Below are 17611 nucleotides of genomic sequence, written 5' to 3' on the forward strand. Positions count from 1 at the left end.
ATAGGAGGAAATTAAAACTGAAGGCCAAAGTTCTGCCTGTTTTTCATTTAGTAGCACTGCACAAAATGATGTGCAGTTCATTGCTTTTAAAATCATTTGATCAAATATTGTGATACTGACATAACCCTTGCCTTACGCTGAAAGTTGCAGTCAATAATGATTACTTAACCAGTTTGAATTGGTACCTGTTAGCATAGGAAACAATACTATCTGGAGTAAATTCCTACTGAATGTGGCAACTTTACCTTAAAAAGTCAAAAGAGAATTCATCAGTCAGTAACGGCTGAAGTAGTGTTCTTGCTAATCAAATGTCCAACATTCGTTGCATTTCCAAGGTAGAAAGGAATCCTGCCATATGCTTGAGCCATCAGCAACTGGGAGGGGAGGTGGAAAATGTGTGAAAGATCAAAAGGACCTGCATTTATAATGTGATCTCCGTGATCTCAGAACATTTTAAACAATATTACAGCAACTAAATACCTTTGTTTTGAAGTGGAGCAAGTCGCTACTGTAATGTAGGGAATGGGAATTAAACTGCACAAGGGCCTCCAACACAGAAATGAGGTAATGCCCAGATAACCAATTGGTTGAGGGATATGTGTTGGACCAATCACCTGAAATAACTTGAGTGCTGTTCTTCAAAGAGCACAGTTGGAGTGATTTTTTTCACTTAAGAGATCGGACAGAGTCCGTGTTAAATGATTGAAAGATGCACATTTGTCAGTGCAGTACTCCTTTGGTACTGCAATGCCAATACAGAGGCATGAACCTCTTTACTGCTTTCATTCAGTTCTTCCTTTAAAACACTTTTAAAACCTTTGTGTTCTGACCTCTTCTAATTAGCAGGGCCCATGCTGAATTCACAAACGCATCCGAAATTGACCAGCAAATGTCTGGAAATGGAAGCAAGTTTTAAGACTGCATTTATGTCTCAGCAGAGAATACAATAATTTGGCTATTCTGAATCGAGCAGAAGCATTCAAAACATCATTTGTGTTTGTCTTCTGTTTGTGAATTTTTGAAGAAAAAAAATATGGTTGAATTTGATGTTCCCTATCAAGAAACCCCTGTTTACCAGCAGTATGTGTGACAATATAGGCACATATCCAACAGCTTGATCCATCATGTGATTAAAACGCAGCAATGATACTGACCTGATAGACTAGAGGTAGCTAAGACCTGTGGAGCCAGTCTCTAGGGAAGAAGCATAATAATGATCGAATGAAGACATATTAAAAAGTAATATTACTTCCCTTCCATTGGGCATTGGGAAAATATCAAATCCAGAAGCAGCACTTGTGTAAGTGCATTCAATTCTCCTCATTAATTCATGTCACCAACTTAGTTTAAAATTGTGCACAATTTTGATGAGAACCCTGCAAGAGTGCCTTTAGTCCTTGTTATTTTTGATAGATGCGGCAGCTACATAAACATTATGAAGCCAGTGGTGACATTGTTCTCCTTGGAATTATGATGCAAATCAGTCCCCCCCCCCCCCCACTGACTCAATCCCCAGACTGAATGAAAGTTTCCATTCCTGACCTTTAAAACCACTTGGTTGCTATTAGGTCCTTGTATGGACGGCTACCAGCATCATAGGGATGCAATGTAAAAACAGCACACTCTAGTTTAAAAAAACAGCTATTTTCATTTTAGAATACCTTAATATCGCCTACAGTAGCACATCAGATGGGTAATTTGTGTTAGTTTAAATGCAACCATGACTAAGACTAAAAGATTTTGTGTATATCTGATTGTTGGCTGGTTAACTTCATTCAGTGTTGCAAGCGATTGTCATTTAATATTTTACTCCACTTGAATAAAATGGCCAGATTTTCATATATTGATTAAAAACATAGTCGTGTCCATGACAAGTATATCATTTCTAGCCTTGAGTACCATTTTTCCTCCCAAGACGCTATTGAGATTTAGTTAGATGAGTGGGCTGAGACCTCAACCTGAAAATCTTGCATCCAGCTACTTCCTAACATTAAGTTGCAAAAACTGTGGAACATTATTTTGAAATGCTATTATTGCTGCACTTTGGGACTCAGCTAGCATTTACAACTGATGGATGGAAGTCAAGTTTCTCATAATCCTACACAAAGTAGCCATAGAATTAAACAGTTCCAGGCCATACAATGAAGTATTCGTTTCAGTTTATGTTGACTGCAAGAATGTATAGTGCTACAGCCGAGACTGTGAAATATGGATTCTCCTTAAGAAGTTTTCAAGATGCACCAGTGACACATTTTACCTTGTGCCATTGGCTGTGATGAGCTTGCTGAGACTGAGAACCCACAGAGGGTGAACTTACGGAGCTTGTTTTCAAAACTCTTTTCAACGATATGATGTGTTAAACAGTTGACCTGAGAGGCAGTCTGCTGTTGAAAAGTGTTCTCAAGTTGGGACACAAATCTTTAAAAAAGAAGCGAGAGGTGGAGGGTAATGCAGCTGATGTTTGCTTAGTGATCAGAGCCCGACAGCTGCACTCTGTTGGGAATACTTTGCACTCGCTTTTGTGTTTGACTTACACACATAGCTTTCAACAAGTGCTAATGACATGAAGCTCCCATATCCTGAGCATCATCAGTTGATTTCTGTCTTTTTGAGAATGTAAAGTGCGGCTTTGCAGTGGGAGGTTTTGCTTACAGCTTGGCTTCATGCAGCTGAATGTGTGAGGGGATGGCTTGACAGCCCCTATGAATTTTTCAAATAATTTCTGCAAGCACCCTTGCCTAATTGTTTGATTGGGTTGTGATGTGTCTCCAACTAGGACTGTCAGCCATAAGTCTTTGTATGATGTGAGTTTTTGAAATCATATCAGATATTTGTTCCCATCCCATTCCAAGAAGTTTCATGAGGATAAAAGATTGAGAAGTGGCACATCATGTAAAGCAAACACAGTAGATCCTCTCAGGTGGTTGCAAGTAGAATTGCTCATTTCTTTCTTACGTGGCCTCCGAAAGTGTCAAATTATACCAATAATTTCCACCAATAATTCTTTCCTGCATTTTGAATAGAGATCTAATCAAGGTGGTCGCTTTGCATCCTGGCAAACTGAACAGACCAGGATGCATCTGTATCGTGTGTATCTGCCTGCTCCCATTACATAGCCAGTAAATGATAACACCTTAAGACATGGACTTCAGACACAAGTGCTGGAAATCAGAAACAAAAACAGAAATTCTGGGAAAAGCTCATCAGGACTGGCAGCATTTGCCGAGAGAAATGAGAGTTAACGTTCTGGGTCAAACTGAGAACTGAGGAAGGCTTCAGATTGTGGATGTGGGACCAGCTTCAATAAGAGAAGAAAGAGCAGGAATGTGTTCAAATGGCATGGATGAATAGAGGGATAAGAAGGAAAAAGATAATCATGAAATCAAATAGCAATCGCAAGCATTTAAATGCATTTGTCTGAAATTTAGTGGAGCTGAAAACATTTAATCCTGGTGAATGCCTTATCTAAAAGCAGTTTCAGACAGAAAGTATGCATGCAGGTGTTCCAAAATAATTTGAAATAATAAATCTGAAATAAAGAGCAGACACATAAAGGATGCATCAAAGCTCAATTTAAAATAATTCAGCATTGCAACTGCTTTTAGTTGTTCTCTTTAAGTCTTGTAAAATTGTTTTGAATGAACACGTTCAGACATGTTATAATGCACCTTTAGAACAGATGGGACTTGAACTCAAGCTCAGGAACACTTTCATTGCGCCACAAGACATTTATTAAACATTTCAAGGGAAATAATATGCAGGGTAGGAAGCACCTGGAATTGAACTGGGGATTTGCATGATTTTCAGGTAGATGCTCTACTATTGAGCTTTGATGACTTCCTTCTTTCTAATTTATATGATATTGGTACATAGTTCTGTATCACACTGCAGGGTGATCAGCCATAACTTGTAGTTTTTACATTGTTCAACACTCATTTGAGGGCTCCCCTTTGCCCAGTCAATGGGAAATCATGTTTTAATTATTCATTCTTAATTGAGTTTTTTTTCTGGTCATGTGCCTATGGGTGCCCTTTAGTGGCTCAGTTCACTAACCAACCTATCACAACTGACTTCAGTTAAGAATTGTTCTTTTTTAACCTGCCACACAGGATCTCTGTGTCAAAATTTCTGTCAGTGCTGCTTTTAATCTGCTGTTTGCTCATGGTCTATTTTGCTTAGAATATACAAATGCCAATTTTCACTAAGGCCTCTGCATCTCTTTATCATTTTTTTTCTTATGGTGCAGAATGTGGTATAATTATAGTAGTTCAGCTGGCTGTAGACAGACAGAACCAATTTAACAGCTATATGCATCGACAGAGGGTGCACCTTCAGCTAATTCCTGACCCTTGCTTATCTACTAGTAAAGGAGGCTAACGCCTGCATTAAATTAGCACTACATCAAAGAAATGAGCTAAAATCTGAGCTGTTGTGTTGTGGTGATATTGTCTCTATTTCTGAACGAGGAAACCTGGGTTCAAGCCCACTTGCTCTAGACGTGTGTCATATCATTTGACAGGTTGATTAGAACATATCTAGAAGTGGGCTAAACATACCTGTGTTGCCAAAGCAAATTTTGAGCCTGTGGTCATTATTCTGTATATTTCCTATATTGTCAGGAGTTTAGAAAAATAAGATGTGCTGTTATTGAAAGATATAAAATTCTCAAGGGGCTTGACAGGTTAGAAGCTGGGAGTATGTTTTCCTTGGCTGGAAAAACATGGGGTCACAGACTCGGAGTGAAAGGTCGACCGTTTAGAATTGAGATGAGACAAGTTTATTTCCCTCAAAATGTTGCTGGTCTTTGGAATTCTGTTGCCCAGAGAGAAATGGAGGCTCACTCGTTGGGTATGTTCAAGAAGAGATAGGCACAGTTTGGGCACTGAGAATCAAGGGATGCAGGTTTAGTATGTGATGGTATGATAGAAAATTAGCCATGATCTTATTGATGTGTGCTGAACTTCTGCTTCTATTTTTTACATATTTATTAAATGAATTGAGAGGATTAGTGCAGTTCTTGAAAGCATGATTTGGATGAATTCATGCATGTACATTCAGAGAGTATCAAAAAAATCTTCACTCACAATCCAAAACAAAATGACTTTTACTTTTGTTTTAAATTGTATTTTTTGTTTGAACGGTGAACAGTTCCATCATTGTGCCTTGAAGGTGTTAGTGTTTGGAAGAAAAATTAATGAATGTGTGTTGATACACTTATTGACCGTGGGTACTTCGTCAAACTCATAACATCAACCATATGCATTAATTCATCAACACTATATTATCGAGCATCCTTCCCATCACTGCAGTATGCAGAATGAATTCTGTATTTATTATTGTCACCAGTTAACAGTGCAGTGTGGTACCCACAGCATGGAATAAATTCCCACACCAGCTGAGATTACCATAAAGGATTCTCCTTCTCAACCTCTCCCCTTGCCTGAGGCATGGTGACCCTCGGGTCAAACCACTACCAGTTCTCTCTCTCTCTCTCTCTCTCATGAGAAAGTGACCCTATGGTCTGGAAAGACCATGGCAACTTTACCTTTTAACAAGTATATAACCAAAGTTCCATTTGCCCTGTACCTAAGCACGAAAGGTCTCACAGCACTAGTTAAAGAAGTGTAGGGACAGTGTCTTTGCCAACCATGGGCCAATATCATTTAAAGACAGACGACTTGGTTATTTATTTCATTGTTGTTTATGGAAGCTTGCTGTGTACAAATTGGCCTGCACATTTATCACATGTGAGTATTGACTACATTTGCGAAAGATGCTCGATAAATACGAGTTCTTTCTGTTAATCATGCATTAAAAAAAGAGATAAATCAGAGTTAAAGTGAAATTTTTAACTTTATCAGTATTGATTTAAAAAAAACAAATGAGGGAAATTTGTTTCAGAATGACTAGCACATAATGTAGTCTTTTAGATTAGCTATTCAGACTTTGTAGCTTTTATTCTGCTCTTGTGGCTATTTCTGAAAGTGTATGGTTAGTAAACTAATGTCTGATCCTGTCTGGAAGCCACAATCTTTCTGAGGCTCTCAAATATGTTGATTTATTTGCAATTTCAATGATCAAAGCACTGAATGGATTACATTGCAACAAAGTTTAACTTTGGTATCGGAATGATTTTCGAACAGCTAATGGTGTTTGGAATTAGTTTCATAGCTTGGTTTTCCTCACTTAGCTATTGCTTGTGTACATCTGTAACCAAATGACCAGGTGGTGCAACAGAGATAGCATCTTTATTACCAATTTCAGAGCCCTGTGTTTGTTCTTCTATGTTTGCAAGTTGTTTTAACAGTGATGTCCTTGGTGTTTTCTAATCAGTTATAAAAAACATTGACAGGCGTGATTTACACACAAAATTGCTTTATGTCATTGATTTTTCCATCTAAAAGCTATATGTCTCCACAATTCTCCAAACTTGTTGATGTGGTGCCACATTACAAGCCTATTCTTAAATGCTTTTTAGAAGATTAGACTGAGAGCTGAGAGATTACTGTTGCCTTAAGTGAAGGGGAGAGAAGGGCAGCAAGGTAGCTCAGTGGTTAGCACCGCTGCTTCACAGCACCAAGGCCTGTGTTCAATTCCACCCTCAGGCGACTGTCTGGGTGGGGCCTGCGTGGCTTTCCTTCAGGTGCTCTATTTTCCTCCAAAGATGCGCAAGCTAAGTGGATTGGCCATGGGAAATTAACCATAATGTGCAGGGATAGCTGGGCTTGCCATGAGAAACGCAGGGTTACAGGGGTGAGTAGGGTATGCTGTTCAGAGGGTTGGTGTGGATTCAATGGCCAAATGGCCTGCTTGCACACAGAAGGGATTCTAGAAGCAGGAATTGGAAGTACCAAATAAATGATTGATTATCCATAATTCCTGAGGCTCGTGATATTAGGTGGCTATTGCAGGATGTGTCTACGCTGATGTTAGTAGGCTGGGAATGACAACGCCTATGGACTTGGTGATGGAGGCTGGGACTGATGATGCAGACCACCCCTCTCTGGCCGTATCTGTGGAACAGGTCTCCTGAGTCATCACTGCTTCACTGCACATCAGCCCTCTCCAGCCACCACACTTCTCGCTGGAGTTGACACACCCCCAGCCACTTCTCTTAAACGCAGGCCTGTGTCCCTCGTTCTCCCCAACCATCCTGTCTCTATAGCTTCCAGATAAATCCCCCCACCAGCTCCTGTCTGTTCTCACCTCCTTTCCCTTCTCACAGCTCCTGGTTACCCAGATCCAGAGGCTGGTGTTATCAGCTGACCATAACACTGAGCATGATTGTTCCTCCAATGGTTTTGGCATTCACAACAAATGCATAAAATGTTCCAGTGTTCAGCTTTGTGGCTGATATTGTAATACAAAACCTGTAATAGTGACTTTGTTCAGAGAGTACCTTTCTGTGGAATCTGTCAGATTGAATTTTGATGATCATGCTTTCTTCTCCTTTCCTTAGCAACATCAAATGGTACTTTGGAAGGCTTGGAAAACCGAGAAGGTGGTGTATGCCAGACCAAAGCCATGAAGCTTATAATGAAAGTTGGACAAGGTAAGAACTATACCCTTTTTCTCAAAGACAAGGCCGAGAAACTGTTCAAAATCATTCTCACAATAAGGCACAACACAGTCTGTTCATTACTGTGGAGATCTGTCCACATCAGCAGTGAGGAGCGCCTAATGGATACCCTGCACATTTTCTGTAGTCTTGGAATCGGTCTGTAAATGAACTTCCTGAGGATGTGGGCACAATTATAATGTTTAAAAGACATTTGGATAGATGCATGAAGATGAAAGATTTGGAGGGATATGAGCCAGGAGCAGGCAGGTGAAACTAGTTTAGTTTGGGATTCTGTTCAGCATGGACTAGTGGGACCAAAGGGTCTGGTTCTGTGCGATATGAGTTTACGACTCTGTGCATAAGGATTAGAAGTGATCTATGAGCTTGCCCTAAATTTTAATCAATATTCACACTGTAAAAGGTTTTATATGTATTTGACATATTGATCAAATGGGACTCTTGTACTTAGAATCACAGAGCACAGGAGACCATTCAGTCTACTTCTTTAAAGGCAGTGAAACCAAGGCAAAAAGAAACCAGTTGAGACTGTTCCACTTTTAATTATTGGAAATATAACTTTGCATTTTCCAGTTATCTAAAGATTTGAAAAAGAGTTGAGCATTTTAAAAGAGTGGAGATGATACAATACTGGCTTGCATTTATCATTATTCATAATGCATTAATATGAAGTGGATTTGCTCAAGAATGAAGACATTTGGTTAAATGTCTTGCATGTAGCTATTACTAACAAGATTCCTTGTAATGATGCTTGATGGTTATTGAAAATTAATTCTATTATGCTTACATTAATTTTTAAATAGTGTATGTATTGATGTTATAACTTTCCCACTCAACTTGTTTCATGCACTTGTCATGTTAGTGTAGTGTCCACTTATTATTCTTTCAGCATCCACAATTTGATTGAATTTTCATCTAGAAAAGCTTTGCCTGATAGTGGTTAGCTTCTCTTTAGCTGTTACAAATACTTGAGTGGTCAGCATTTAAAATTGTCGAGTGTCTGCAGTTTTATTATGCTTAGTCCAGGCCAAAGAGAAGGTCACTTTAAAACCTGCCTAGTGCTTCAGAGGAACTTATAAACCAAGCATGGCAATGCTGCTGCAAAAAATCAAAGTTTTAAATCACTTTGTAATCAAAATGCATTGCAATTAATTGCTCATCACCTTGGATTTTGTCAGGACAGAAATTATACTTTTCTATAAGTAGAGGTTCTGCTGATCCATTTGGTTAAGTCCTAAGCTGAAACAAAGATGTTTGTTGACCATTGCTTACACCAAAGTAGCTTCCAAGATGTTAAACTGATAAAACTAAAGGCAAACTGATTTCACTCCAATCATGGCACCTGGAGTCTGCGATACTTTAATGTGAGTTGCTCGAGCGATAACGCATCAGTATTGAGGGATGTTCCCCTTTGTCTGACTGATGAAGGTAACTCAACGTTGCAGTTAGTAACTGAAACAACCTTTTTAAAAACTTTTTAGATGCAAATTCTGTGGGACGAAAAGAAAAATCAACCAGAGCTCCTGAAAAAGAAGGGGATGGCATCACAACCAAGCCCACCCAAAAGACCGAGAGTGAAGGTAACCATCTAGTAGAAGCTGATTATAAGGAAGATACATCGCCTGTGAGCTGAAGTTGTGGAACTTTTTGTACCTGCCTGAAAGCCCACGTCATGGGCAAATTAAACATGAAGGTCATTGGCACAAATGACCAAATGGCAGGACTCCTGGTCTCTCTGGCGATTCTGTGACAAGCACTACTCCTGTGTGAGACTTAAGTGCATCTTTATATGAGCCGTAATTATTTCGCTACTTAGTTTGGCTCAATTTTGTATGTATGTGACGTATTGATCAAATGGGACTCTTGTACTTAGGTTCACAGAGCACAGGAGACCATTCAGTCTACCATCCTTGAAAGATCTAATGAATTAGTCACATTCTTGTGCTGTTTTCCCCACAGGTCTGCAAACATTTCCATTTCAAGTACAAAACCAAATCCCTTTTGAAAGTTACTGTTGAATCTACTTCTGCCATTCTGTCAGGCAGTACGTTTTAGATCATGAACTGCTACTTTTAAAAAAAGTCTCCTCTCTTCTCTGGTTCTTTAAGCTATGATCTTAAGTCTGTGTGCTCTGGTTACCGATCCTCTTGTGAGTGGAAACAGTTTCTCCTTATCTGCTCTTTCATAATTTTGATCATCCCAATTAAATCTGCCCTTAACCTTCTTGGCTTTAAGAAGAATATTAACAGCTTTGCCTGTCTCTCCTATGAACTGAAATCCTTCATGTTATCACTCTTGCAAACCTCCTTTGCATCTTTCCTAAGGCCTCGACTTCCCACCTAAACTGTGCTGCCCAGAATTTTACAGTCATCCATCTAAGACTTACTTATGAAGGTTCAGCATATCATCTTTACATTTGTTCTTTATTCCTCTATTGACAAAGCCAAGAGACCTATGTGTTTTCTTAATGAATTGTCCTCCCACTTTCAAAGACTCATGGATGTGAACAACCAGCCTCTCTGTTCCTGCACCCTTGCAAAATTGTACCACTTTATCTTACATTGCCTCCTCACTCTTTCTCCCAAACTGTATCACTTTTCACTTTCCTGCATTAAAATATATCCATCATGTGTATGCCTATTTTGTCAGCCTGACAGTACACTGGTGAAGTCTTTTCATAACCTGTTTGTTGTCTAATACTTTTGAGTTTCGTGTTAGTTGTCTTTGAAAATTTACCTCCAATACCTGAGTCAAGGTCATTATTATATATCAAAAAGAGCAGTTGTCCTAATATTGATCCATGGATGAATATCATTGTAAATCCTCTGCTATTTGAAAGACATTCACTTAACTATGTTTTGTGTTTTGTCACCTTAGTCAATTTTGTGTCCATGCCATCTTTCTATTATCCCATGGTTTCAATTTCGCTAATAATTCTATTATGTAGCAATGTAAATCATACCATTTGCTAAGTATATATGCACAGCTATCTACATCAATGGTACTTGTTTCATTGAAGAATTCAATTATGTTTTTAAGGCACAGTTTGACTCCAACAAATCTGTGTTGGTTGTCATTTATCAGCCCATGATGCTTCTATATCTGTTGCATAAACTGTTTGGGACAGCGACCCAGATGTTTAGTTATCTGAGATGGCTATTTGTGGTCCAATCCAAAAAAACCCCTCCTAAAAGAAAATCACAGGGTTCTTTTAAAACATAGTATTTTGATGAAGTGAGGGAGGTAGTACTTCACAAGACATCCAGGAGACCTGAAGGATGAAATAGCCATCTGTGCCATTATATGATATCCATTAATCTGGCGGTAACCTCAGCGCTCCCCGATAAGTTTTCTTCCATCTCAAACTAGGGCTGTGACAAGCCATACGAGTCCACCACTTTCACAAGACAGCTACAGTGTGATTGTAAACCATAGTGAGGAATTGCTTTTAAAGCATCTAGAATTGTCATGATTCGTGTCATTTTCTGCACTTGGATCAATTATGTCTGTAACAGTAATTTCCAATTTCTTGCCGAATTCTTGACAATCTCCTTTTACTCCTAATCCTTTAGACTTTCTCGCTGTCCTTCCACATTGCTGAAAAAATGCACAACGACATAGCCAGATTAAAATGAAAGAATTTAATATTCTAATTTACTTGCTCGGGAGTTTGGATTTTGAATGATTCCAGATGTTTGACAGATAATGAGAGCTTCTATGTACTGTGCTTACAGGAGAAGGAAGCCTTTAATTTCTTCCTGTTCTTCTTCCTTACTGTGTCAGGCTAACACTCAGCTGCAGCTTACAAGAATCTGTTTAATGTAACTGTGATTGATTTTATCATATCTGTTAACGTGCCTTGCTTTGCTTCAGCTTTGAGAGACTGTTATAGGCCTGCTAAGTAGAATATTTTTTCAACGAGGCTAGCAATCCTTTGAGCAGCAGAGGGGAGGGCTAAGACTGGATTTTACAATTTCTCAAACCTGTGATTCCCCACAGGGATCTGTTTATTGTTTCAAGGATATAAATCTATGTTTCAGACCCACGAACTTACTTTACATTAGTGTGCTAGAAAGTAAACCATATTTTAGATAAAATGCTACCCTACATTTTTGTGTATAGCTGGAATCCAGTCAGCTTGCTGATAAATGTAGTGCCTGTCTTTATTAGTTTTATTTTTTATTGTCGGTATAAAGTACTCACATACATGTGGGATTGATTCTTGTCCTGTAACTCAACCTTGGCAGCATGGCAGAATTCCATTTCTCAGGCCTTTATATCAGCAAATTAAATCAGTTCATTTGCAAATTGCTTCGTTCCAGGAAAGTAATTGTCGACCGGTAGCAGTGTTTGTGGTTACCTCAGTAATTACACTGGGTCCATGTCAGAAGAGTCATGATATAAAGTTGGTAGCTCTTTAACCATAAGGACAATTCAATGTAAATTGCAACACTGGTGCCTTGAAAAATATAAAAGTAAAATATTACAAATTTGAAACAAGCACTGAACACGTCTGGCAGAATCTATGGCGAGAGAAACAAAGTTAACAATTCAGGTCAATGACTTAAGGTCAGAAGGTTTAGTAGAATTATCAGGCCAATCTATTAATTTATTCAAATAGTACCATTTTGTGACATGACTTATAAGAAAGATCTCTGTACCTTCTCTGTTTTGCCAAATCTATTTCATTAATGTCATAGTGGTCACTGGTGTTCTGCATTTTCCAGTAGTGAGGGCAGTCTCTTGATTGGGTAAGAAAATTGTAGGTTTCTAACTGTACTTTTTCTGGAAAAAGTGTGATCTGATTTCATTGCTGAAGCTTGAATTTTATGACTATATACCCCATTATTTGGATTCTACAGGTGGAAGTAGTTTTTCTGTATCTACCCTGTTGAATGCTTGTATAATTTAAAAAAGATTTGATTGAAACACCACTCAATTTTCCAGACTCTTGGATATAAAATAATTTCTTTTGGGAATTCTTTATTCACTCAATCTTTCTTCATTCTTAAAATATTTGAAAAGTCAAAAGATCATATTTTGTTTTCTGCCTTGCTCTTTTCAGTTCAGCATTTTGATTAGTTTTTACAGTAAATAAAAACTGTGGACTCTGTACCTCACCCCCAGAATCTTCCTCAATTTCAATGAAACTGGTGGAGAAGTGTAGCAGATGTAACATACTCTTCTGGGAGTACCTCACCTGGTTACCTTCACAATCCATTCAAGTGCACCAGGTTATGGGAATTGGAAGTGGAGACACTTACTTGTAACAAAATTTTCCTCACAAAGTAGATTTGGAACAGATCCAACATGACAAGGGAAAGAGATTACCAGTCAAGTGGATTTACAAAGATGGAATATAATTGTCAGTTACAAAGTTCTGCTTTACAAAGGAAAAAATGCCTTATAAATTAATTTTATGGTCTGTTACGTTTGGAACTGTAAGTTAGATAAAGACAACAAGTCTTCTGAGAAAAAAAAAGAAATCTCAAACACATAGTCCTATTGCTGAATGAATAGTCTGGCTTGTTTATCAGCATATGGAATGACTAATACATTCAGCATCAGCAGCAAAGGGGCTGTAGCTAGTCAGACAGTATGACTAGGGATAATTGTCTTAAGGATTTACATTTTCTTACTCTTCCCATACTGCCTCAGGCAAGCCTGCATCTGTTTTAAGTGAAGCTGTCAGCTCCATTCTGCGTTGCTGACTGATGAAGATTTATTCATAAAAACAAGGTCCAGGGATAATGTGTAGGCATATGTCATTTTAAATATTTATCTTTGACCACTGGTATCTGTGTTTGGCTAACCAGGGGATAAACTCAATTACCAAAGCTTCGGTTTTTTACTGAAGACCAAATTCCCTTTGTCTTGGTGGACTGTTCAAAGTCAATTGACATATTAAAGGAAGTATGCAAAGTATTAATTTAGTAATTATTTAACATTAATATATTTTCTCTGCAAAGCTTACTTCCATCAGCAACATATCTAATGGAGGTGAACCTGACAAAGTTCAGCACTCCGAAAGCTTGTGATTTCATATAAATCTGTTGGACTATAACCTGGTGTTGTGTGACTTCTGACCATATCTACTGGTGGAATCACTAAACCTGCCTTGTACTGCACAGATTTCTGGTTCGCTGATTCAAATAATATCAAACCGGATGACCGAAAGTATTCATTCTTTGGAAACTGCACCCTCAATTATTTTAATCCTGGGAGCGAAGTGGTTATTTTAAATGGCTTTTTGTTTTGAAGAGTCAAATTATTCAAACAGTTATTTTTGTTTGCAGGTGGGACACGCTCATTGAGTGGTGAGAATAAACCTTCGACTGCGCCTCGGGACCCGGACCAGGGGAGATTCCTCAGCCCCGACGTGGCCCTATTTGCAGGCATTGGATCTGGATGCGTGATCTTCATTATCATCATCATCATGTTGGTGGTCCTCCTGCTGAAGTACAAGAGACGACACAGAAAGCATTCCCCGCAACACACCACTACTCTCTCCCTCAGCACATTGGCCACCCCCAAAAGGGGAGGCAACAACAATGGCTCCGAACCTAGTGATATTATCATTCCATTAAGGACTGCGGACAGCGCTTTCTGCCCTCACTATGAAAAAGTCAGTGGAGACTATGGACATCCTGTGTATATAGTTCAGGAGATGCCACCACAAAGCCCAGCAAATATATACTACAAGGTCTGATCTGCCAGAACTGGGGCTGGTTTGGGATCCTGGAGAAAATTTTTTGGCTTGTTGCATACCTGGGTCTTCTGCTGAAATTAGTGGTGACTTTTCTTTGCACCAGGATTGACTTCAAATGTGTAGGAGATTTAAAGGGGAAGGTGGAAACTTGCAGGAAATTCAGCTGAAGAGAGAGTTGGTTAGTGTGTATGATGTGTAGGAAACTGCTTACAATAACAGGAGCAGCAAGCCGGAGAAAAGTTGAGTTAGGGACTCAACCAAACTATTCCACCTTTTGCTCTTACTATTAATTTCTGGACCATATGCTTAAAACATACCAGAAAGCAAGAGGCAAAGGGATGTTTGAACTATCTATCACTGTATTTATAATTAGTAACATTTTAAGCTTTGGATATTCAGCAATAGAAAATAGTCAGTCTCCACTTTCCCTGGACTGTTATCTTTTATAATAACCGGATTTCATAAATCCACCTCTGTTGGTCTTCTGTACTTTTGGTTTTTATTCTGTCTCCTTATTTTCTTGTTACCAGTATTACTTGTTAACTTGAAGGCCTCTTTGCCTTCAAACACGATCACTGTAACATCAGGAAATTTCTAAAAAGTACCGTAACATTAACTTGAATCGAACATCCCAGTCACCAGAGGTAGTGCTCAGTATAAAGCAGCCAACTTTAAGCAGTCGTACAGAAAGTGATACACTATGTCCACATACAGGTAGGAGTCCCTCCAGTCATACATAGCACATGACGGCCATGAACAGGAGACCATGTTCACCTGTGACATTTAACTGCATTTGCAGTTGTATGCTGCTGCCTTTTTGAATCTGAGAAGCAAGTGTAGAGGTAGGTTATTTAGGGAGCACTTTGGTACTAAAAGTTCCAAGATGTAGGCTGTCGACATGGTGACAAGCATGTAGGGCTGCACTTTACATGAACTAAAGTAATAACAAAACTGAATTAGAGAAAGAGAGAGAAATGAAAGCCCTCCATCTGTGTGGTGCTTTACTGACACATTAAAGGGGAGAGCACACATCAGTGATAAAAGGCAGGAGTGGCACTAGTGACGATGCTTTTTAAGAACAGTGTGACAGTGGTACAAACAAACAGTCTGAGGAAATATACTGCCTTATGGTTTGATTTATATGAATAGACTGTGGAGCAGTCTCTGAATTACATGGTACAGCTTCTCACTGTGGCTGAAATACTGCTGCAGTTTCCTTTAAGGCCTTATCCTTGGAATACTATTGAGACAAAAAAAATCAAGTATTCTACATTTAATGGAGAAGGGAGAAGAAGTGATCAGAAACCAGACCCATGAAGCAGAATATTGTGGGCCAATTGTTGTAGTAAGCATTGCTCTGTAAGAATGCACAGAGGGCAAATGAAGATCATTTGAACGTTAGTCTGTCTGGATGGTCATAACATCGCCATAAAACATTTGGACACTTGCTGCTGGGAATGGAATCATGTTTCCATAAATAACAAATACAAAAATAGAGTCATCATAAGACTTCTTAAGGAACAAAAGCTGGGAAATCGCTCCTGCTTTTTATTTGCAAGAACTGGAGGGCTTTCCAGCCTGGATCTATTTAGTTTACATGTAGGCCTAATCTTTAGAAAGCAATTTTCTTAAACTAATATCAATCAGTAGTAGCCTGGCACTGGGAAATTTCATTCCAAGATCATCTTCACTCCTGTGGTGACGTGTAGTGCAGGCTATGTATTAGTTATTGCGTGGCACTGTCCAAACTGTGATATCTTGTAACTTAAAATTCAAAGAGTGTGCAGCTTTAGCTGTTGGAAAAGACTGGGCTGAGGAATCCCAAGGCTAACCTAGAATGGTCGTCCAACCTAACTCTTGAGCCTAAAATTTACAGTGGCGACAAAGGTGAAACAGTTTGCATGTACTTAAATTGTTACCGTGGCAATTAAGTACATTATCTGCACATCCGATTTTTCACCATTTCCATGTAAAATGTATTTTTATAGGCCTTCAATACAAGAAACACATTAGCAGAGACACTTCTCAGTTATATAGATTTTGTTTGTTCTTTATGAAACACTTCGTGGGTGATCTGTGCCTGACTTTGTTTTCACTTTAAGCCAGACTCTGAAAACAACAAGTTTCCAATTTTGAAAAAAAAAATCCAGCGCGGGGAGTTATGGGATGTCTGGTTTGTAAAATGTGCAGTGGTTCCATGTCCGATAGAGAGTAAGGCACTTTATTCAGATCCCATATAGTTTGTCTTACTTACCCTTCCTTGCCAGATGAATGTCACTGCAACTGCCTTTGCAGAAGCATTCGTTCCTATCACCTGGTTTTAGAATTTGCACCACACACTACACTGAGGCTAGTTGTGAAGAAGCTGTAAATATGTGGAATATTTTAACGTACAACAATTTGGGCAGGGAGGGAAGGGAGAATTAAAATAGCCTTATTCACCTTTTTAGTAACAGAATTTCACAGCAGAGCATGACTTAATTTTCCTTAAAGTAAAATGTCTGTGTAAATAGAAGATTTTTTTTAAACAAATTCTAAGGAGGATGTTTTGTATAAAATCTGAATTTTTTGCAATGTATTTTTAGCTATAGCTGGTTTTCAAAGCAGTGTCACCCTTTGCACTGTTTAAAAATGGAGAGAAATGAAAATTGATAAGGTTACCAAATTGACCGCTGCATATTTGTGCCATGAATATTTATTTAATTGTTTCTTCGTCCAGTTTGTACACACAGTATTAAGCTTGCTTTATAAATATTGAATGTTGCTTTCTCCTCATTTTCCCCTTTTCATCTGATTTTTCAACCTTTTTTTTTCCTGAAACTGATTTAATTTTCACCTTCACCCTCCTGCAGTCCAAGGAAAAATGAACAAAATTAAAATCACATTCCATAAGTCTGTTACAAACTGAAATTGTTTTTAAATAAAAGACTTTTTTTCCTATGGAAACTTGCCTGAGGTTCATTTTTTTTTCTCATCCTTATACTTCCTGAAATCTCACAAAACAAAGGTCTTTTAAAATGGCTCATTACGTTTCAAATAAAATGCAGGAGATTGAATTATGAAGTTGTGTTTTCAGTGCCCCAGGGTTAGAGAGAGGGAAAAAACAGCTAGTGTTTCAATTTCTGACCACTAACATGCTGAAAGCACACTTGTACATGTTAAATGAGCAGATGACTGGATTTGGCTGTAACATCAAGTGCCTGTTGACACTCATCTTTGAAGTTCATACACAAATCATCAACAACTTGCATTGATGGAATGCCTTCAGTGTAGAAAACTGCTCGACAGAGACCCAATCAGAAGAAAAAGTGGACACTGAGCCA

General features: G+C 38.6%; 1 protein-coding gene across 2 annotated transcripts in view; it reads left to right on the forward strand.

Annotated features, from left to right (window-relative positions):
• Nucleotides 1-17234, forward strand: part of LOC122550445 (ephrin-B2-like) — a 56322-nt gene extending 39088 nt beyond the window's left edge. The window contains exons 3-5 of one of the 2 annotated variants that reach the window (XM_043691182.2): nt 7460-7552; nt 9061-9159; nt 13876-17234. In XM_043691182.2, coding sequence (XP_043547117.1) covers nt 7460-7552; nt 9061-9159; nt 13876-14288 — 605 coding nt within the window. In that variant the 3' untranslated portion in view covers nt 14289-17234. The remainder of the gene's footprint in view (nt 1-7459; nt 7553-9060; nt 9160-13875) is intronic. The other variant, XM_043691183.2, reaches the window with a different exon arrangement.
• Nucleotides 17235-17611: the final 377 nt, after the last annotated feature.

Source organism: Chiloscyllium plagiosum, unplaced genomic scaffold (genome assembly GCF_037043375.1).
Source record: "Chiloscyllium plagiosum isolate Xiang-an unplaced genomic scaffold, Cpla_swu_hap1 HiC_scaffold_6, whole genome shotgun sequence".
Taxonomy (NCBI): Eukaryota; Metazoa; Chordata; class Chondrichthyes; order Orectolobiformes; family Hemiscylliidae; genus Chiloscyllium; species Chiloscyllium plagiosum.